This window comes from Danio rerio, chromosome 17 (assembly GCF_052040795.2).
Source record: "Danio rerio strain M-AB ecotype USA chromosome 17, GRCz13ab, whole genome shotgun sequence".
NCBI lineage: Eukaryota > Metazoa > Chordata > Actinopteri > Cypriniformes > Danionidae > Danio > Danio rerio.
Genome location: NC_141037.1, coordinates 47,873,607 through 47,896,483, shown reverse-complemented (window position 1 = coordinate 47,896,483; position 22,877 = coordinate 47,873,607). Strand labels below are relative to the sequence as shown.

At 40.7% G+C, this 22,877-nt stretch overlaps 1 protein-coding gene across 13 annotated transcripts in view; it reads left to right on the top strand.

Moving 5' to 3' along the window:
• The window catches only part of eml5 (EMAP like 5), a 247,936-nt gene that overhangs the window by 166,390 nt on the left and 58,669 nt on the right, over nt 1–22,877 (top strand). For all 13 annotated transcript variants that reach the window (XR_015513746.1, XR_015513744.1, XR_015513745.1 and 10 more), the window contains 3 exons: nt 330–471; nt 16,294–16,446; nt 20,820–20,951. Coding sequence is in view for 4 of the 13 variants with exons in the window: in XM_087290991.1 (XP_087147117.1) it covers nt 330–471; nt 16,294–16,446; nt 20,820–20,951 (427 nt within the window). In the remaining 9 variants the exon portion in view is untranslated. The remainder of the gene's footprint in view (nt 1–329; nt 472–16,293; nt 16,447–20,819; nt 20,952–22,877) is intronic.

Genomic DNA, 22,877 nt, shown 5'->3' with positions numbered 1-22,877 from the left:
TATCTTGTTTACTTTACTAGGACTGTTAAGAATCACTCCACTTCTACTAGAATCCTGAATCAGCTCTTTAACAGCATGAGACTAGACACATGCCATATTGTAATGATCTTCTCCATCATATGATAAATTACTTCTGTCATGTTAACTAAAAGATACTGGAAAAAAAAAGCTATTTCAAATTAAAACTTAGGTGGTAAATGAGTAATGACATGTGCTATGCTTCCCACAGAAAGCAGGTGTGTTTTTTCTTAAAAGAGTGACGGTTATGATTAGTTGACAGTTGCTTTATTAGCATCTATTAAATGAACATGTGCTATGTGTGTTTTCAGGGTCACATGGAGGGTGAGGTCTGGGGTCTTGCCACACACCCTCATCTGCCTCTCTGTGCCACTGTGAGCGATGATAAGACCCTCCGCATCTGGGATCTTTCTCCAAGTCACTGCATGCTTGCCGTACGCAAACTTAAAAAAGGTAAGCAGATGATTTTCATCACACAAGATAAGAAACTTTGACTTAAGCAAAGTACTGTATCTTTACACGTTCAAAAAGAGTTCACAAAAAACATTAACAACCAATTACTGAACACAGAAAAAATAAAAAGGTACAATTAGCTTCTTTTTTTACAACAGTTATAATAGTGGATAAGTGTGTTTAAGTTGAGTTCAATCTTGTTGCTTTAATGCAAGATGATTTGTGTATGTATATATACTGCATGTGTGTATGTCATGATTCTTAACCCAAACAGACTTCGGTGGAACATAAAAGAAAATATATTTTGAGGTTCTTGCTAAGGAAAACTAGTATGATAAATAGAGAAATAAATACATCATTAAAAGTTGTGGCAGTATAGAAAACGCTAGTAAAAAATAGTGATTTAAATTTACTTGACTTGTCTTTTATTGCAGATGATACAACAAAATTTAATGTTTTCCTCAAGATTTTTATTTTTCACATTTTTTATTTTTTCAAAATAAACAAGTATTCCTATTTTTATTCTTGCAACAAACAACAACAAAAAAGTCAAAACAGTAAAACACTTACCACTTTGTAATGTTGCAATTCTTTTTCATAACACTTAAAAGACGTTTAGGGATGAAGACACCAAGTAATGAAGTGTTTCAGGTTTAATTTTGTTTCCATTTTTCCATTTAACAAGTCTTAAGCTGGGCATCAATACAGTCTCTTTGTTGTCGCATTTTACTCTTCAAAATGCGCCACACATTCTCAATTGAAGACAGGTCAGGACTGAAGGCAGGCCAGTCGAGTACCAAGTAGTTTCCTCTTCCTTTGCAGCCAGGACTTTGTAATGTGTGCAGAATGAGGTTTCGTGTTGTATTTTGTGCTCAAAAGTCTCCAAAATTTACTCAGCATTAATGGCGCCATCACAGAAGTGCAAGTTACAGTACCTTTTCCAAGGGCACTGACACTACTCCAGGGTTAACTTTTAGCTGGAACACGGCGGGTCTAGATCCGGCATCTCTGAAATCTGATCCCTCTTCACTTTCATGTTATTCATTGTTGAAGGTGAAATATCCAAATGTCTTTTAAAAATTTCACTAATTTTCTCACATATTTGTTGGCAAACTGGTGATCCTCGGCCCATATTTACCCTAAAGGACTAGACCTTCTCTGGAAGCTGCTTTTGTACCAAATCATAATTACAATCACCTGTTGACATCACCTGTTTCAACTCACATCATTACTTCACCAATTTACCTGGTTACTAGCCCTAAACTGCTTCTGTCCCAACTTTATTAGAATGTGTTGCAGGTCTGAATGACAGAAAAAGATCTATATTTACATATGAAATAAGGTTGACTAGAAAAAAACATGAAATATTTTGTGTTCAAATTGTCTGCACTAAAATACAAGTCAAAGCAAATTTAGAAATCACTACTTTTTTCATACTGTCACAACTTTGTCTTATTTGGGGTTGTGTATGACCAACTATAGGTTGTCCTTTGTTTAGTGACCTCAATGGGAAGCACAGATTCATTACTGTCTACAAGCAGACACTGTCTGCTTATAAATAGCTCTTCATCTATACTCCTCTTGTAATTTGTTTTCTAAGCTTGACTTACATAATGCTTGACCTCATTATGGTTCAGAAATTACATTTGCTCTGAAAAGTATAACTTAAGCGTTGAACATTGAATGTGCATATTAGACCCAAAAGCTAAAATCTTGAGGGCTGAAACGGGAGGTTTGTGGTACTTTTATTGGAAGTGTTCATGCATATGATGCTTTCTAGGTCAGTGATTTAATCTAATAGAGTTCTATAGATGAAATTCTAAAGATGAGCCTTGAACAATTTACTACGTAGTGAATAATATATGTTTATTAAATGTTTTCTGTGTTTTGTGATTTAGAAAGGCTTTCGGTTTGCATAAAGGCATTTTTTATCTCTTCTATGGCTACTTTTAATGTTGAATGTTTACCTTTAAAATTATTTCAAAACATGAAAACTTTTTACAGTAAGACTTTTGAGTTGTTAAAAAGCACATTTTAGATCAGCTTCATTTTGTCTCATTTCATTTTGTCACAGTTGAGTACACTTAGATGTACTTAAGTTTATCTTAAAATGTACTTAATACTAATTTTTAGTACATCAAATACAAAATTAGTTTGTGAAAATAGAGCACTTTTAATACAGTATTTAGCACACTTTTTTTACAATATGAATATTCTTTTAATATATTACTATTATACTTTAATTTAGTCATAAATATATTTAAATGTTTAAAATTAGGGTTCAAGTGTATTTCTAGTTGTAACTAAACATAAATTTTTAAAATACAGATGTAGTATGTTAAAAGCACATTTTAGTTAAATTTCAGGGTCTCAAAATAGCACAGTTGAGTGCACTTAGATGGTATTAAGTTTATCTTAACATATACTTAATACTAACTTTTAGTACATTAAGTGCAAAATTAGTGTGTGAAAATAGAGCACTTTTAGTACATTACTGAAAAGTGTACCAAGTAAACTTAAATAAAGTGCATTTTAGTGCACTTTTTTTTTTTACCTGGGATAATGTGTGTACAAAGAAAACAGCATCTGTGCTTCATCAAAACACTTTAATCGTTTTGTGCAATAAACCACCAAAGTCCAAAAAATACCTTATGGAAGGGAACAAAAACTTAGCAAAAACTGAGAACACAAAAATATAAATAAGATGCAACATTACAGCACCTATATTAAGTGTAAAGACATTTTGGGAAAATGTACTTCTACTTAAAATTACTTAACTTAAAATTACCACACCCAAAATCAATTTAGGTGTTAGTGATAATATTGCATTCACATTAAGTGTACTTAAGTACAATTTTTGGGAAAATGTACTTCTACTACAATACATTACTAATAGATTTTTTATATGTTAACTTATTTTAAAATTAGGATTAGTATGTAAACAGTGTACTAAAATCAACTAATGTGTAAAGCATTTAAAGCACACTTTTGAAAAACACACTAATAAAAGTCTTTTGGATGTTTTTTCTGTAGTGTACTTTATTGTAGTACACTAAAAAATTATTTAAGTATTACTGGTATTTGGTATTGTCAAGGGACAGTCATTATAGAGACGGAGTATAGCAGTTCCGTTCCCCTCCTCTGGGATGAAGGGTTACTTCTGTAACCTCGAACGTTTCCCTTCGGTTGGGGAACTTCAGTGCTATACAGTGGATTTGATTTTGAAAATCCACGTATGAGAGAACTATGGAAAGCGCCATAATGACTGCACCTTACCAACGCCCCCGATGAGGGGATAGTCAAGCAAGCGTAACGCACCCACATCATGGGAGGCGCGGTCCTCCAACGTGTCCCTGTCCCTAATTTATCCTACTTCAACAGAAGTTTTACGGATTTAGATAAATTTTTTGGGAAGTCGTGAGCGTCTATATAATTCTAGGAAAATACGACAGTATATTGGGAAGCGCCCAATCCCGATAGGGAGGACGCTGCGGAGGCCATCCACTACCCAAGGGGGAAATAGATGTCAAACTTTACATATGGACTAGCCCTAAGAAGGGGGAGTACGCATAGAAAAAAAAAAGTGGTTAGCGAAGAGGGAAGACACGGGTCCACCTAGGGGGAGGGACTTAAATAGTGGCGAAATAAGCATATGGGATCGCCTAGTGGGGATCACGCATAGCAGGCACCTATACCCAAAACGCGGGCTGACCAGCGGGCAGACCTACAACGTAGTGGGCCAGGAAGTGACTCCTCCGCTGAGTCAGTGCTGGGGGCCACGGAGGAATCTGCAGGGCTCACCTGACGGGGAACTTTACTGACAGATAAAAAGGCGCACGTACCTCCGTGTTAGGGAGAATGGCTCCGCAAGCGTGTTTCAACACCCTACCGAGTTGTTTCCTCAATCACCAAAGGGGTTACCTAATACCCTTGAGGAAACCGGCTCTACTTGCAGATTGTAAAACGCACACACTCCCGGGGGACACGGCTCTCCTCTGCTTGAATAAGTGAGTGAAATGGCATCCACAATCCAGTGGGATAATCTTTGTTTCGATACGGCACTTCCCTGCTGCCGACCGCCATAACAGACAAAGAGCTGCTCAGATGATCTAAAGTTCTGAGTACGGTCCACATAAATGCACAGGGCGCAAACTGGACAAAGTAAGGAAAGGGCTGGGTCTGCCTCCTCCGAGGGCAGCGCTTGCAGGTTCACTACTTGATCTCTAAAGGGGGTGGTAGGAACCTTGGGCACATAACCCGGGCGGGGTCTCAGGATAACGTGAGAGTAGTCCGGCCCGAATTCCAGGCACGAGTTACTGACTGAAAATGCCTCCAGGTCCCCGACCCTCTTGATGGAGGCCAACGCGACCAGCAGAGCTGTCTTCAGGGACAGAAATCTTAGAGATACTGAATCGAGTGGCTCAAAGGGATCTGTGCGTAAACTCGTGAGAACGAGGGCGAGATCCCAAGAGGGCATGATAGGGGGGCAGGATGGATTAATTCGCCTAGCACCCCTGAGGAACCGGATGATAAGGTTGTGCTTTCCCACGGTGGCGCCAGCTACCGCGTTATGATAAGCGGAGATGGTGGCCACGTAAACCTTGAGAGTGGAGGGCGACAGCCTGCTGTCCAGCTTCTCTTGGAGGAAAGAGAGCACAATATTGATCTTGCAATTTCGGGGGTCTTCTCTGTGAGAGATGCACCATTCAGTGAATAGACTCCACTTCAGGGCGTAGGAGCACCTTGTGGAGGGGGCTCTAGCCTGAGTGATGGTATTAACCACCGCACTCGGTAGGTTACCTAAGTCTTCCTTGCGTCTAGGGACCACACGTGGAGGTTCCAAAGATTGGGGCGTGGGTGCCAGATGGTGCCCTGTCCCTGAGAGAGTAGGTCCTCTCTCAAAGGGATCTGCCAGGGGAGGGCCGTCGCGAGGAGGGAGAGCTCTGATATCCAGGTCCGGTTGGGCCAGAGGGGCGCAACTAGCAGAACCTGTTCCTCGTCCTTCCTGACCTTGCACAGAAACTGCACGGGCAGGCTCACTGGGGGAAACGCATATTTGCGTATGCCCTGAGGCCAGCTGTGGGCCACTGCATCCATGCCGAGAGAGCCCTCGGTCAGGGAAAAAAACAACTGGCAATGAGCATTCTCGGGGGAAGCAAACAGATCGATCTGTGCCTCCCCGAATCGCGGCCATATCAGCTGGACAGACTCCATTCTCCAGGGCGTAACAGCTGCCGTGAGAGCGCATCGGCTGCACGGTTGAGCGTGCCTGGAACGTGAATGGCGCAAAGCGATTTCAGCCGCGGGTGACTAAAGAGGAGCAGACGGCGGGCAAGCTGAGACATGCGGTGAGAGCGCATACCCCCATGCGGTTAATATACGCCGCCGCCATCATACTGTCCGTCCTGACCAGCACGTGTTGCCGCTCCAGCACGGGTAAAAAGCGGTGGAGAGCGAGGAACACAGCCAACAGCTCTGTGCGATTGATGTGCCAATGCAACTGGGCACCCTTCCACAGGCCCGCAGCTGCATGCCCGCGACACACGGCCCCCCAACCCATGTTGGAAGCATCTGTTGAAACAACAACATGGCTGGACGCCTGTTCTAGAGGCACACCGGCCTGTAGGAACAAGGGGTCAATCCAAGGGCTGAGGGCGCAGCGACACAGCGCAGTGACAGAGACCCGGTGTGTGCTCACGTGCCATGCGCGTCTTGGGACCCGATCGTGAAGCCAGTGCTGAAGTGGTCTCATATGGAGCAATCCGAGCGGCGTGACAGCGGCTGCGGATGCCATATGCCTCAGGAGCCTCTGAAAGAACTTTAGTGGGACCACAAGTTTGCTGTCGAGCTCTCTCAGACAGTTCAGCAACAGGCGAGCGCGTTCCTCGGAGAGGTGCGCTACCATGGTGATCGAGTCCAGCTCCATCCCGAGAAAAGAGATCTTCTGCACGGGGGCGAGTTTGCTCTTTTCTCGTTGGACCTGAAGCCCCAATAGGCAGAGATGCCGAAGCACCTTGTCTCTGTGCATCAACTGCTCCCGCGAGTGGGCTAAAATCAGCCAGTCGACGAGATAATTGAGTATGAGGATGCCCGCGAGCTGAAGGGGCGCTAAGGCACCCTCCGCGAGTTTAGTGAAGACCCGCGGAGACAGAGAGAGCCCGAAGGGGAGGACCTTGTACTGCCACGCTTGACCCTCGAACGCAAACCGCAGAAATTGGCGGTGGCGTGGAATAATGGAGACATGGAAATACGCGTCCTTCAGGTTTATGGCTGCAAACCAATCCTGAGGACGAACGCATTGGAGAATGCGCCTCTGCGTGAGCATTCTGAATGGCAGCTTGTGCAGACAGCGGTTCAAAACGCGCAGATCTAGGATTCGTCGTGACCCACCGCTCTTTTTGGGTACGATGAAGTATGGGCTGTAAAACCCACTCTCCATCCCGACTGGAGGAACTGGCTCGATTGCACCCTTCGCCAGGAGGGCAGCAATCTCCGCTCGCAAGACAGGGGCAGACACGGAGTTGACCCTGGTGAAATACACGCCCGTGAACTTGGGGGGCCGTTTCGCGAACTGAATCGCGTAACCGAGTCTGATTGTGTGTATGAGCCACCGCGAGGGGCTGGCCCGCGCGAACCAGGCAGGCAGAGCCCTCGCTAATGGAGTCATCGCTACAATCGCTGACGTACCAGCGGTGGGGCAGCGCAGAGTGGGTGTGCTGTTCCGGGAAGCATGAGGGTGCCGCGGAAGAGCTGGAGGAGAGCGATTCGCTCTGGCTCCGCACCCTGACTCCAGAGAGGGGGCTAGAGGGCTGAGGGAAGGGAGACCATCCCCCCAGCGCTCGTGAGCCACTGGCGAAACACATAGAATCTGCGAGCCGAAGGCAGCGCGTCCTGAACTAGCAAAGTTCGTGCTGTCACATCCGGGGAAGGGGAAAAGTGCTATTTCATTGATGTTTTGGTGGCACTGAAAAGTACCGTTGGGATCGGGGCGAACTTTGTCAACATCACGCATATCGGCCAGGTTTAGCCAGAGGTGGCGTTCCTGAACCACAAGTGTGGAAATCGTCCTTCCCAGCACACATGCGGCGGACTTTGTAGTCTGAAGAGCATAGTCGGTTGCGGTGCGCAGCTCATGTAGTAAGCCTGGGTTAGACCCGCCCTCATGCAGCTCGGCCAGCGCCTGCGCTTGGTAGCGCTGGTAGGTGGCCATCGCGTGCAAAGCAAAAGCAGCCTGGCCCGCAGCCTTATAAGCTCTGGCTCCGAGGGAGGCAGACAACCTACAGGCTTTGGACGGGAGAGGCATAGAGGCGCCATGCGGACAGAGATTGACCGCAATAACGCTCTCCACTGACGGGATAGCCTCATACCCCCTGGCAGCTCCACCGTCAAGGGCGGTGAGGGCGGAGGGCGCGCAGCACGGGCAGAGAAAGGTGCCCTCCAAGACTGCATGAGCCTACTGTGCACTTCCGGGAAGAAGGTGAATGAGGCTTCGAAGGCTTTGCCTTCTGGTCCTCTACGTTGCACCCATCTAGTCGATCTGGCTGCGGAGCTGGGGGATGAACCAGCTCCAACCCCACGGCCGAAGCAGCCCGCTAAAGCACGGCTAACATTCCGGATCCGATTTGACGGCGCTCACCTGCCCGGAGGGAGCGAGCGGGTCCGGATCTTCGTCGGACAGTAAAAGCCCACCCTCCGATGCCGCGGAGGACATCTGATCTCTGATGTCAGCGAGCGTGAGAGCTACCATCAGGTTAGACGGATCACTCCCACTGCCGGAAGCTTGGATGGAGCGCTGTGAGGAGCGAGAGGTCTGCGAGCCCTTGGGCAGCGGATTATCTCCCACTGGAACCCTCAGATCTGCCCGAGCGCCTGCTGCTTTTTTAGAACAGGAGGCAACTGGGGTGGCTCGCTGTCTTAGCTGTGCAATGGTCATGGCATTGCAATGACGACATGAACCGCCCGCGAGCACCGCATTAACATGCTGGACCCCCAAACATGTAATGCAGTGATCGTGTTCAGTGTACATTCGGAGCGCCATACTGAAAAGGACGTGCTGCATGACTGTGTTGCTCTTTTAAGAAAGTTGCAACAATACGCACTGCTCTGGAGGACCGGACCCAAAGAACCGCAGGCAAGGGAGAAACCCGGCTCGACCGTCTGCCGCCGCGAAAACCCACTCTGGACCGGGAGACACTCGTTTGCTCTGAAGTCGCTGAACCAGCAAGAGGAACCCTCATCGACTCGATCAGAAAGTCTCTGAAGCGAAAAGGATGGCGTTTGCTCGCTCCAGGTGTGCTTATATGCTGGGATAATTGCCAATGAAGCACACCTGTGCAAGCTTACGCTGCCAATTTATTGCATTCATTGGCCCGTTCAATACTCTTGCAGACAAGCGGCTTCTGAACCGAAACCTCCCATACGTGGTTTTTTAAAATCAAATCCACTTTATAGCACTAAAGTTCCCCAACCGAAGGGGAACAACAGTTTCTGTTGTTTAGTAATTTTTTTCTCTACTAAATAAAAAAATCTGTTGCTTGACGATTGTAGGTCTAAATAAATAAATGGTCACACTTCATTTTGATGGTCCGTTTGTTGAATTAAGTTACATTGCATCTACATGCCAACTAATTCTCATTAGATTATAAGTAGACTGTTAGGTTAGGGTTGGGGTTGGGGTTAGGGTTAGAGTAAGTGTAAGTTGACTTGTACTTGCAAAGTTTCTTATAGTCAATTAAATGTCTGTTGAAGAAGCAGTATCAACAGATATTAAGCAGACAGTCTACTAATACTCAAATGGACTATTAAAATAAAGTGTTACCAAATAAATGAACTGGATTACTTTTCTTGCAAAGCAACAATCTCTAACAAAGTTTTTGAGGTTAGTTAAAAAAAACCTCAACGCTTGAATCTTGACAATTAGCAAATGTAAAGAAAAGTGCTCTTAACATCAAAACACAACATAATACAAAAATAATTATTCAATAATAAGTTATGTTTAAATTAAATCAGCAAATGGCAATAAATAAATCAATAAAATATTGCATTTACATTTACATTTAGTCATTTAGCAGACGCTTTTATCCAAAGCGACTTACAAATGAGGACAAGGAAGCAATTTACACAACTAAGAGCAACAATGAATAAGTGCTATAGGCAAGTTTCAGGTCTGTAAAATCTAAGGGAAGTATTAATGGTATTAGTATTTTTTTTTTTTTTTGTACAGTTAGTGTGATATTCAAAGAGGCAACTGCAGATTAGGAAGTGAAGTGGAGACTAAATAGTTGAGTTTTTAGTCGTTTCTTGAAAGTAGTGAGTGACTCTGCTATTCTGATGCAGTTAGGGAGTTCATTCCACCAACTGGGCAGATTGAGCGTGAGCGTTCGCGAAAGTGATTTCTTCCCTCTTTGGGATGGAACCACGAGGCGACGTTCATTCACAGAACGCAGGTTTCTGGAGGGCACATAGATCTGCAGAAGTGAGAGCAGATAAGAAGGAGCAAGGCCAGAGGTCACTTTGTAGGCAAACATCAGAGCTTTGAATTTGATGTGAGCAGCAACTGGCAGCCAGTGCAAACGGACTAGCAGCGGAGTGACATGTGCTCGTTTAGGTTCATTGAAGACAACTCGTGCTGCTGCATTCTGGAGCAGTTGAAGAGGCTTGATAGAGTTAGCTGGAAGCCCAGCTAGTAGAGAGTTGCAGTAATCCAGTGTGGAGAGAACAAGAGCTTGAACAAGGAGTTGAGCTGCATGTTCAGATAAGAAGGGTCGGATCTTTCTGATGTTATAGAGTGCGAATCTGCAAGATCGAGCAGTTCTAGAAATGTGGTCAGAGAAGTTTAGTTGGTCATCAATCGTTACTCCAAGGCTTTTCACCATTTTGGATGCAGTAATGGTTGCCCCATCCATCTGGATTGAAAAGTTATGGTGTAGAGACGAGTTGGCAGAAACTACAAGCATTTCCGTTTTTGCGAGATTCAGCTGAAGATGAAAGGTGAAATATCCAACAGGCAGGCTGAGATACAAGCTGGAACCGAGGGATCATTAGGATGAAAAGAGAGGTATAGCTGGGTATCATCAGCATAGCAGTGGTAGGAGAATCCATGTCTCTGGATGACTGGTCCTAGAGATGATGTGTAGATGGAGAAGAGAAGTGGCCCCAGAACAGAGCCTTGAGGTACCCCAGTGTTTAGATGCTGTAGGTTGGACACCTCTCCCTTCCAAGACACCCTGAATGACCTGTCAGAGAGGTAAGATCTGAACCATTGTATAACAGTGCCCGCAACGCCCAGTGACTCGAGCGTAGATAGCAGGATCTGGTGGTTGACAGTGTCAAAAGCAGCTGACAAGTCCAGCAAAATGAGGACTGATGATTTAGAGTCTGCTTTAGCCATTCTGAGATCCTCCACGACCGAGAGCAGGGCAGTCTCAGTTGAGTGGCCTTTCTTAAAGCCGGATTGCTTGTTGTCCATGAGATTGTTTTGAGTAAGAAAGTCCAGAACTTGATTGAACACTACTTTCTCCAGAATCTTGGCCATGAATGGAAGCAGGGATACTGGTCTGTAGTTTTCAAGTAGCGTATGGTCCAGGTTGGGTTTCTTTAGCAGTGGGGTTACCCTAGCCTGCTTAAACGAAGTGGGGAATAAACCAGAGTCAAGAGATGTGTTAATTATGTGAGTCAGTGTTGGTATGACTGCAGGAGAGATGGCTTGCAAGAGATGAGAGGGAATGGGATCGAGTGGACAGGTGGTTGCATGGCTAGATAGCACGAGTTTGGACACCTCAGACTCAGAGAGCTGGGAAAAAGAGGTGAGTGTGTGAGGTGTTGGTGTTGTATCTTGCGTGTTTGTTGTAGGTGCAGCAAATTGAGCACTGATTTTTGCAGTTTTGGTGCAAAAGAATGTAGCAAAGTCATCAGTAGTAAGTGTGGAGGATGCGGGTGGAGGAGGAGGATAGAGGAGGGAGGAAAATGTTTTAAAAAGTAGGCGAGGATTAGTGGCATTGTTGATTTTCAGACGGTAATATGTCTGCTTTGCAGAAGTAACCTCAGCTGAGAAAGAGGATAGAAGAGTTTGGTATGTTAAGAGCTGTGCAGGATTTTTAGTTTTCCGCCAAATTCTCTCTGCAGCCCGCAGTTTTGAGCGATGCTCATGGAGAGCATCCGAGAGCCAGGGTGCAGGAGGACTGGCACGGGCTGGCCTGGATGCAAGAGGACATAATCGGTCTAGACATGATGCTAGTGTGGAGCAGAGTGTATTAGTGGCACTGTTCGAATCAAGTACAGTGAGTTTGCGAGATGGAGGAAGAGAGTCCGAGACAATGGTGGATAGTCTATTGGGTGAGAGAGATCGTAGGTTTCTGCGAAAGGTAACCAGTGTTGGAGTGTGTGGCGGCTCAGGAGTAATGTGGATGTTGAGAGACAGAAGGAAATGATCCGATATTTGTAGTGGAGTTACTATTGTTTGATCAGTGAAGCAGTGTCGTGTGTAAATAAGGTCTAGCTGATTACCTGATTTGTGGGTAGCAGAAGTAGGTGCTCTTTTTAGGTCAAAAGAGGCAAGCAGAGTCTGAAAGTCTGCAGCTTGCGGTTTGTCAACGTAAATGTTGAAGTCACCTAGCACCAACAAGGGAGTGTCAAAATTAGAAAAAGATGAGAGAAGAACATCCAGTTCATCTAAGAAGTGACCTAATTTACCTGGTGGGCGGTAGATGACAACCACATTTATGTAGAAGGGGTGGATAATGGTGACTGCATGGAATTCAAAGGAGCTGATTGTTGGCAGGGACGGTATCAGAGTAAATTTCCATTCTTTGGAAATTAGTAGTCCCGTCCCACCCCCTCTCCCTGTCTGACGAGGAGTGTGGGAAAAAGAGAAATTAGCAGAAAGAGTTGCATGTGTAGCAGTGTCCTCCGGCCTCAACCAGGTCTCAGTTAGAGCCATGAGATTATAGTCAGAATATGTAGCTATGGAGGTAATAAAATCTGCCTTGTTAACAGCTGATTGACAATTCCAGAGGCCCACAGAGAGAGAGAGAGTTGTGAAATAGTAGATACATGTATAGAACGAAGGTTGTGAGGATTACGCCTGCAGCGTACCTCTCGTGTTTTGCGAGTGTTAGTAACAACAGGAATTAGAAAACACATAATAAAAGTGCACTGACAACAAAAAGAAGTGTAAAGATAAAGTAAAACAAGAAAGTAAAGTACTCAAGTGTTTTGTCGGTGTCTTTGCTCGTTGGAGTCGCGCAGGTAGAGTCGATGGTCTTTACACTCGTCGGTCTTCACACGAGGCGGTCTTAACACGAGGCTGCCACGACCGCTGCCGCGGTTAACTAGTTGTTTATATAACCCCAAAGCACTAGCTGATTGAATTCAGCTGGACACGCCTCGAGAGTCAAAACAAGGGCCGAAACTGAGGTGGACGACGCGAAACCGCGTCTGCGTTCGCTACACAAGCTCTTATAGTAATCAAGGAAACAGTGGCTAAACACTTCTAGTATGATACACAACTGAAAGCAAGTTTAAATGTCCTACAACTTTACACAAACAGCTGAAAACAAGTCCTCAAACCATACACAACAACTGAAACAAGTCTTAAATGTACTTACAGGCTGCTGATCTAGATGCTAAAGTGCTTCTCCTGCCGACTAATGCTAGCGTGCTCACTATATAGTGGTTACCTGGCATTTGGACACGCCTCCTGAGTCAAAACAAGGGCCGAAACTGAGGCGGACGACGCGAAACCGCGTCTGCGTTCGCTACACAAGCTCTTATAGTAACCAAGGAAACAGTGGCTAAACACTTCTAGTATGATACACAACTGAAAGCAAGTTTAAATGTCCTACAACTTTACACAAACAGCTGAAAACAAGTCCTCAAACCATACACAACAACTGGAACAAGTCTTAAATGTACTTACAGGCTGCTGGTCTAAATGCTAAAGTGCTTCTCCTGCCGACTAATGCTAGCGTGCTCACTATATAGTGGTTACCTGGCGTTTGGACACGCCTCCCGAGTCAAAACAAGGGTCGAAACTGAGGCGGACGACGCGAAACCGCGTCTGCGTTCGCTACACAAGCTCTTATAGTAACCAAGGAAACAGTGGCTAAACACTTCTAGTATGATACACAACTGAAAGCAAGTTTAAATGTCCTACAACTTTACACAAACAGCTGAAAACAAGTCCTCAAACCATACACAACAACTGAAACAAGTCTTAAATGTACTTACAGGCTGCTGGTCTAGATGCTAAAGTGCTTCTCCTTCTCCTTCTCCTTCTATTGTTATATACTGTCACTATTTTAATCCTAATTTGAATAACATAGGCACCCAGCCATTGTGTTACTTTTTAAATTAATATTAAAGGCCAGCTTTAACTCAATAGACAAGGCGTGCATGGTGCGATTTGTTAGTATTTTCAGACTAATGCAACAGTGATTTTCATGTTTTGCGCATTTAGTTTTTCTACTTACAAAGTCCACCATGTAATTAGCAAATGCACTATGGAGCAACACAACTGACTCTTAAAGGGAATGTGAGATGAGACTCTGATTGGTTTATGCTCAAAACAAGCACATAGCACTCAATTTTGGGGATTTACACCTACCTAACTTTAAATAGTAACAGTTCCTGACTCCAGTAAGCTGCAAACACAAATTATGTATTATAATAAAGTTATACATTATGAAGTCATCAGGAAACATTTTTTTATTGCTCAATATTTATTTTCCATATACAAACACAGGAATACATTAATGTAATGTCCTAGAAAAAATATTACATTAATCAATGAAAGCTAAGTATTTCAAGAGTTTAAATTTTAAATTTGATGAAGATAGCATACAAAATGAGATTTTTGTAAAGTTTTGGGAGGCTATGTCGATGTCCTTCTCTCCCTCATCGTCAGAAGCACTTTCTCAAAATTGATCTTCCCAAGCTAAAACATTTACAGTTGCTGAATGATTTGGTTTACATTTATATTTTATGTATCTTTGGAAAGAAAACACTCTGGGCTTTATTATTCGTCATCTAGAGTTTATAATGCTCAAAATGAAGAAATTAGTTATAGATGCTTAATTAATGTAAAAAAAAATTGCACTACACTAAACACTTTATTTTTTCATAAACAAAGATGTGAAATTTGTTTTGGAGCAACATAGAAAAGTAATAGGTCGAAAGCGACACATCTTCTGCGTATATGTTTAGAATTTGATGCCAATATCATGGAAAATGAAATTTCTGTAATTATTTTTCTGAGATAAGGTCTTGTGATTTTCTCCCTCTCCTTGTTTGTGGAGCAGGTCTGATGACCACGCACTAAAGGTTTCACATACTACAAATTTTTTAATTGTAAAATAATGAGCAGAAGCGTATAGTACGAATGATTTATTTGAGGACAAGTATTACATTGTGTGAAATAGGTTCCGTGCAAATGCTACAAAAAAGTCACTCACCGTTGGAAAAACCTAAATTAAGTCTTCATCCACATCATGTAAGAATCAGCTCTCCTTAGAAACATGCTACTTCGTTTACTTTTTGCAAACGAGCAGCTCCGCCGTTTGAGCTTGAGCTGTTAGCAGCTGTGCGTGCAGGGGACAGATGCATCTCACCGAACCAGTAACAGCATTGTTACTGTATTGTTACAGTAACCATTGGCTAAATTTTCTGTCAGTCAAGCTTCTGGGAACTGATCGATAACAATGACATGCAGATGGCCAAAATACTCGGCTTTGTTTAGATTTTAGTAACTATAACTTAGATTTTTTTATTCAGTTTGTGGTCTCATTTTTTCTGTAACACTGTAGCTATGACATCAACTGGCCTTTTACTACAAAGATGCAGTATTCGCGTGTAAGTACCATGGTAAAACAGTGTAAACAATAGGTCTCCGACAGAAACGGTGACATAAACAAATGAATAACCATCCATAATTCAACACTAATGTGTTGGTGGACTAATTGTTTTGATGGGATGTTTTTCTGTGGACTCTAACCTTTCAAAATAAACTTTGATGTACAGCAATGAATGCGTGTGTGTGTTTTTATTACATGATATGTACATATTAATAAGCGTTTTCTGTAAAACTTACACAAATTTAGCAAAAACATTCTTTATAAGCTTTCCGTTGAAAAACAACTTGCTGCAATGGGTGCTTGGGGGTTAGCTTTAAACTGATGTCCAGTTGTTCAAGATTACTTTTGTTCTTTTTGGTGTAATCTATTCATAAACATTGACATGTGGAAAACAGTGCCTCACTGTGTCCTTGTCGGGGCGCTGGCTAAAGGGTTAAGAGAATAAATACAACCTTGTTAGACCATGTACCGAGGCGCAAACCGTATTCGTCCTTAAATTAGCAAAGTGGATTCAGACATGCCTTAATGCTTTTTCGCCATGCGCTTTAGACTTTTTGCTTAGATCATTAAAATAGAGCCCAATGGGTTCTTTCCATTTTACTCAAGTTTTGCTTGAAATAACCCAAAGACCCAATTTTAGAGTATAATAATAATATGCAGCAATGAAAGCTTTGAACTCACAAACCTTTTTAATTTCAGCAATATCAGATTCTTTATGCAGACTACTGTGACTAGTTGGAACAACATTCAGGATTGTGTTAATCTGACATGAGTTTGCATGTAGTTTCAAGGAAATCACATTTCTTCAATACCCCTGTCTGAGACTAAAAAAGACTTTGTAAATATGTAGCGCTTTCCACAGTGAGGTGAATGTATTAACTTACAGCTTGAGCTTTTTCCACATTTCTATGTAGTCATAAAGAAAAGCAGTTTTTCATATCTCATGACACTGAAGACTTTGAACTTGTTGCAGGTGGGCGATGCTGCTGCTTCTCTCCGGATGGCAAAGCTCTGGCTGTGGGTCTCAATGATGGCAGTTTCCTCATCGTCAATGCAGACACTCTTGAAGACCTGGTGTCATTTCATCACCGCAAAGACATCATATCAGAAATACGCTTCTCTCCTGGTTAGTTTATGCATTAATATCAATTGGGGAAACAGGGGCGATTCTAACTTTTTTTAGCATAATTTTTTAGAACTCACAGATTGCTTCAAATGCTGTCATTTATTTATACAAGATACAGGTAGAGGCAGTAGGGGATATAGTACCATTACTTGTAAAAAAAAAAAAAAAAACTTAGTGTAGTAGAGTAAAAGTATCTTTTGTAAATACTACTCGAAATATGAGTAAAAAGTAGTAATTCTAAAAGTATGAGCGAGTATAACACTGTGACAATTATGTGAGATTGATTTAATGTGAGAACACATTACATGAATCCATACCTGACTACTACCTGACAAAACTCTTGTTGCCTATTCAAGTTATATGAACAACAAATAATAATTTGACTTTAATTGATCATTTGGTATAAGAAGTGACTTATATAAAAAGCGAAGGACTCTAGATTAAACTTATTTTAATAATTATTAATATGAAATAATGTAAAGTATAAAAAATAAAGTCATTGTGCAGTGGAAAAATAATTAATATTCTATATGACTCTGATGAGCTTGGAGGACTGCATCCATACATCTCTGCAATGACTCAAATAACTTATTAATAAAGTCATCTGGAATGGCAAAGAAAGCGTTTTTGCAGGACTCCCAGAGTTGATCAAGATTCTTTGGATTTTTCGTCAGTGCTTACCCTAGACATGTTCAATAATGTTCATATCTGGAGATTTTGCTGGCCAATCCTGGAGCACCTTGACCTTCATTGCTTTCAGGAATTGATTTGGAGGCTGAAGTATGAGAAGGAGCGCTACACTGTAAAAAATAAATCCGTAAAATTTATGGTAAAAAAACGGCAGCTGTGGTTGCCAGTACTTTACCGTTAAAAACATGGTACAAACCGTAAAAGTAATTTTTCATTTTTACGGTAAATTACTGTATTTATTCATTTTTAGGGGTAATATGTCTGTACTTTGAATAATCAACATCTACACATCTTTTGTTACACAGTTAGACAAGTTAGCACACCCAGATGCAGGTGGTGATGAGGAAGTTACATAAAGAGCCAATGCTCATCACAATCAACTTTTCCCACAAGCAGAAAAGAGTATCGGCAAATAGAGGGTGCTCAGTGTCATTCATACAGCTACTAAACACCAGTATGGTAACACGTATAAAATTAAAGTCATGAAATAAACATTGTTTATCAACATTAGATGTAATATAAATCTCTATTGTACATAACTGATGGGGAAACAACTAAAAAGATCCATATTAATGTCAACCAAATGCATAAAAAGTGATGTGCCATGCAGGGAATTCTGGAAAAGTCAATTTACGGTTATTCGCCGTATATATTAAAGAAACATACCGTTAACCAGATGAGGACTATTTATGCTTTTCTACTGTAGCATTTGTACTGTAGCATTTTTACAGTTTTTTACCGTTGAAATTACAGACATTTTTTACAGTGAATCCTGCTAAAGAATTTGCCCTCTCTTGTGGTTTTGTTATGTAATGGGCAGTACAAATGTCTTGATACCTCAGGCTGTTGATGTTGCCATCCACTCAAAAAAAAAAATCAAAGTGATGACTATTTATGCTTTGTAAATCCCTTATAAATGACAATTAAAAGCTTGGTATCAAATAAAAAAAATAATCTTTGCAATCCTATCTAAAAAATAAAATAACAGTAAAATCACTGTAAAAATTGGATAAAACAACAATATAATATTTTAACAATATAATATGACACTACATTTTAATGTTATTTATAGTGAAGTTTAAACTGTACAGTATTTTTATTTTAGATAAGATTGCAAAGATTAATATTTTATTTGATACAGTTTCATTTGTGCATCTTCAAATAATTAGACATGAATTAAGTCGTTTATTTTCTTTTTTTCTGTTTAGAATTTAACTGAGCCTTTAATTGTCATTTATAAATGATTTATAAAGCATAAATAGTCCTCACTTTAGATTAGGTCCCAAAACTGGATCAAGTTGAGTTAATAAAGCATTTATTAACATACGTAGTAACCTTTACAATATGCCTTAACGATAAAATACAGAAATGTTGATTTCAATAGTTTACTAATCATTTAGTTTACTAATCATTTATCAATCTGAGGTAATAAAGCATTTTTAACACACAAATATACAGTTAGCACAGTAAATGCCTGAATAATAAGATTTATAAATGCTAATTTTAATAGTTTATTAATCATTTCCTAACTCATTCTGAATAATCTTTAAAAACCACCAACTTATCTTAAATAACTGGTTCGTAAATAATGCAATACTTAATTTACTAATGAAAAAATAGTAATTACAAAGTATGAAAAAAAACAATTAAGCACATTATACATTTGGTAATAAGTCAATAATACAGCGTTTGTAGCTGCAGTTATAAACTGCTTACCAATGTTTATTAATATAGAGCTTATTGGTAATGCTTAATAATTGATTCATAGTGTGTAAGTATTATAAAGTGTTACCATAACTTTTAATGACCAAAACAAGACATATTTATTTACAGAGTGTTCATTCGGACGTCAGACCAAAGTTAAAACAAACACGTTACAAGAACAGAGCATTTACAAACTTAACATCTATAGCTGCATCACCCTAGATTTTTGAACCCATTATCTTGGCATGCTAGTCTAGAAATCTTACTGCTTCACCAAATCACTTGAAGCCTCAACTGTACAATGTGGGGTTTAATACCTCAATTTGCATAACTGTTTCTTTGCTGAAGCTTTTCCAGAGCAATACTAAAAAAATACCACTAGGTGTCGCTTTAGAGATGTTTTGAAACGTCTTAAAGTTTCGACAAATTTGCTTTGACTGTTTCAGTGTTTCATGAACCTTCACCTTGCCCACCACTAGATTAAACATGGGAAGACTAGACTAAACTAGACAGGTAAACAACAAGACTCAGCAATGTGCGCAGGGATGAAAGGTATTTATAGTCCTGGTCATTAGTCCTTACAAGCTTCAGCTATGTGTGTGCAGTCATGGGTGATTTGGAACTGGTGTGTGGGTGAGGTGCCTGGATGGGAAATGTAATGCAGTTCAGTGGCAGAATTGTAGTTTGGGTGATAGTAAATAACCTCCAGCGATCTATAATGCTGCGTTTACACAAGACGCAGATGAAGCATTAAGCGCGAATGATTTACATGTTAAGGCAATGCAAAGAGATGAGTAGAAATCCTGTGGTGCGATACGCGTGAAAGAAGTGCCGCAAATGTCTCAATTCGAGTGAAGTGGTGCAAGTTACATATGTTAAGAGTTGAGCATTTCGTGCATGATAATGAAGAAGCGCCTGTTGTTGGTGTTACGGGGGAAAATCCTCCTGCTGACAATAGACAACAATTCTTTCAATTGAACTGAAGCACCACTGAAAGCTTCCATCATCCAGGTATAGTTTCTGGAAGAGTTTATGAACTCACAGAGCTGAGTGCACCTCTGAATGGATCTAGTGGACTCCAAACAAATTAACACTGTTTTTCAACCTTCATAAAAGCATATAAACACAGCTAACTTTACTTTTTTAATAAAATCCATGTTAGCCATTTAACGAGGAAGCTAGAGTCACTGGACTGACAGAAGCCCTGCCCATGTCGCGAATCCGTGTCTATTGTAAAGTGAATTTGATGTGTGAATGAAGTGGATTTGACATGCAAATAAAGCGAATAAACTCAAAATGATCACGATTCTATTTACGTGTGAATAGTACGATTTATCCGTGTGGGCCGCGTCTGGTATAAACACAGCAAGATAATTGGTTATTATGACAGTGTCCACTAATGTTAGTTGATTTAATTTTAACTATAGTTCAAATTATTTAAGATGGCATTATTTGCATTAAAAACATTCTATTTTATATTGTATTTTTTATAGTTTTGCTGATTACTACGCAACTATTCTAGTAACTACTCAATTTTAAATATTAAAATACATATTTCACACAATACAGTTTTAAACCAAACTATTATGAAATAGTGTAAGATTAACATGTTAAAAGAATAACCCACTAAGATCATGTGTAGATTCATTGTAATAAAAAAAAAGAGTTCACTTTGTTTCTAATTGGATCATTTGAGTATTATTATTGCCTCCTGATACAATATAGACTCCCGGTTTCCCCTACACGAGATTAATATGGTGGAAATGTCTAGAGTACTGAGAACATGAGTGTACTGTATAAATGATCAGTACTGTATAATCGTCTGATCCCTTGACTATGATTGTGCAAACTATTTTTGTACCTTTACATATGCTAATGGCGTTAATGGATATTTGCGCGAATGGCTTAACATATTAATGAGCTTGTGATATCTGGGTCATGGTAAGAGAAAAATTGAAAAGTTGCTCTCTGTATTACAGTAACAGGCAAGTATTTGGCTGTGGCTTCAGGAGACAGTTTTGTGGATATTTACAACGTGATGAGCAGCAAGAGGGTTGGCGTGTGCAAAGGCTCCATGAACTACATCACCCATCTGGACTGGGACAAGAGAGGTGAGTAAGGCACAAAAATCTGTATTTCAAACGGCAAGTTATTCAAGAGACCTTGGCCCTGACAGGGGTTTGCAGCTACAAAGCGAGCAGAAGTCATTCATCTTCAGTAAGAGTCGGGGGTTTCAGAATATATGAGTGATGGAGACAGGGATGCAATGTGTCTGGTGATGTAAGTGTGGCGAGTTTGGCTTTATGCTGTTGTGCAATATGCCAACTTGTGGAAGTGAAGATATTGGAGTCCTTGTGATTGATGGCTGTGTCAAGAATTAAGGAAAGGGGGAGACCATGTTAGAAAACTAGGAAAGACACAACACAGGCTCATTGGAAATACAGGCTTCAAAATACTTCAAAATACATTTCAGTGCAATTTCCAAGTAAATTAATGCTACTGGCAGTATGACACCAACAACTTATGTTCCTTTTCACACTATGGTATTTACAGGAATATATTATTGCAAAAAAATGTCTTGCCATTTTTTGCACAACACTAAATAAATTCCACAAAACAGCGTAATAGTCTCTATGATCTGTAATCAAATATATTTGCCTGACCTGTTGATCTCCATTTAGTCAACTTTTCTGGCATAGTAAGTTTGCTCAGTAGCTCACGTTTTTGTGCTTGTGATGCAGAGTGCTATGATTAAAGTCCGGTGAAGAATGTTTCCACAAAACAGGTAAACTTGGTAAAACTACGTGGCTGCAGCATTTTTTTTTTACATTTGTTTTTGAAATGGTTGTGTTTAGGGTAGAGTTTAGGTCAGTCATTTGCTAGCTTATCTGTACAACTTACAAAAATGAAATGTATCTGAAGCATAAAACAAAACATACTCTATGTAATGTATTTTAAATTTGCAAAAAATGTAGACAGTCCTCTCTAGTGGATTTATAATGTGAAATGTGCAACAAAAATTACCTGGAGTAACACATTTTAAGGGTTGCTAAAATGTAGCCTGACGCACGTATTTTCAGTGAACCCGGGCTAAAAAAATGTGTTGTTTTTTTTTATTTTATTTTAAAATAATTGTTGTTTATTCCATCTACAGTTTAATATCTTATAGAGCAAAGTGGCTTATACTTGTGACCTTTTCATAATTTTTTTTCCACCTGTTAAATTGTATTCATCCATTTATTGAATTGTATTTATTGCTCATTGTACAACAATCTAAAAAGTGTCAGTTAAAAAGGATATCAAGCATGTTTTTTCAGTATTTTCTTTGCACATGATAAATGTGGTATAATTTAGGGCTGCATTATATATTGTTTTAGCATCGATATTGCAATGTGCACATCCTCAATAGTCACATTGCAGGATGTTCAATGTTGATTTGGGATTATAAATCAGTAGTCACACAATTCAGAACACATGAGATTTATACAATTTATACAACGAAGACCATGTACATTTGATTTGTTTTTAGTTTCTACCCTAACACTGTGAGACTCATCTGAAAACCATGAAGCACTGTGTATTTAACTACTATTTTTGCTCTGTTGATTTTATATATGTTTATTGTTTATTATATTTTATGCAGGTGTAATGCAAAATCATCTCAATCAATCTAAACTGATGAATTCTTTCTCTTCAAGTTATCTGGTAAAATTGTGTTTATGAATAACAATGTGTATCGCAGAAAAACAAAACATCACACATGTCAGATTTTTCCAAAATCGTTCATCACTGACATTGTTATCTGCTTGGTAAAGCACACTGACTTGGAAAAAATATTATTCTAAAGGCAAAAATATTCTCTTTATGTGGAGAAACAGCAGTTCCCCTTCGGGGGGAACTTCAGCACTATAAGTGGATTTGATTGTAAAATCCACGCATTGGGAGGTTCGGTTCAGAAGCTACTCGTCTGAAAGAGTATTGAACGGGCCAATTAAGAATGAATTGGCAGCGCAAGCCTGCGCAGGTGAGCGGCATAA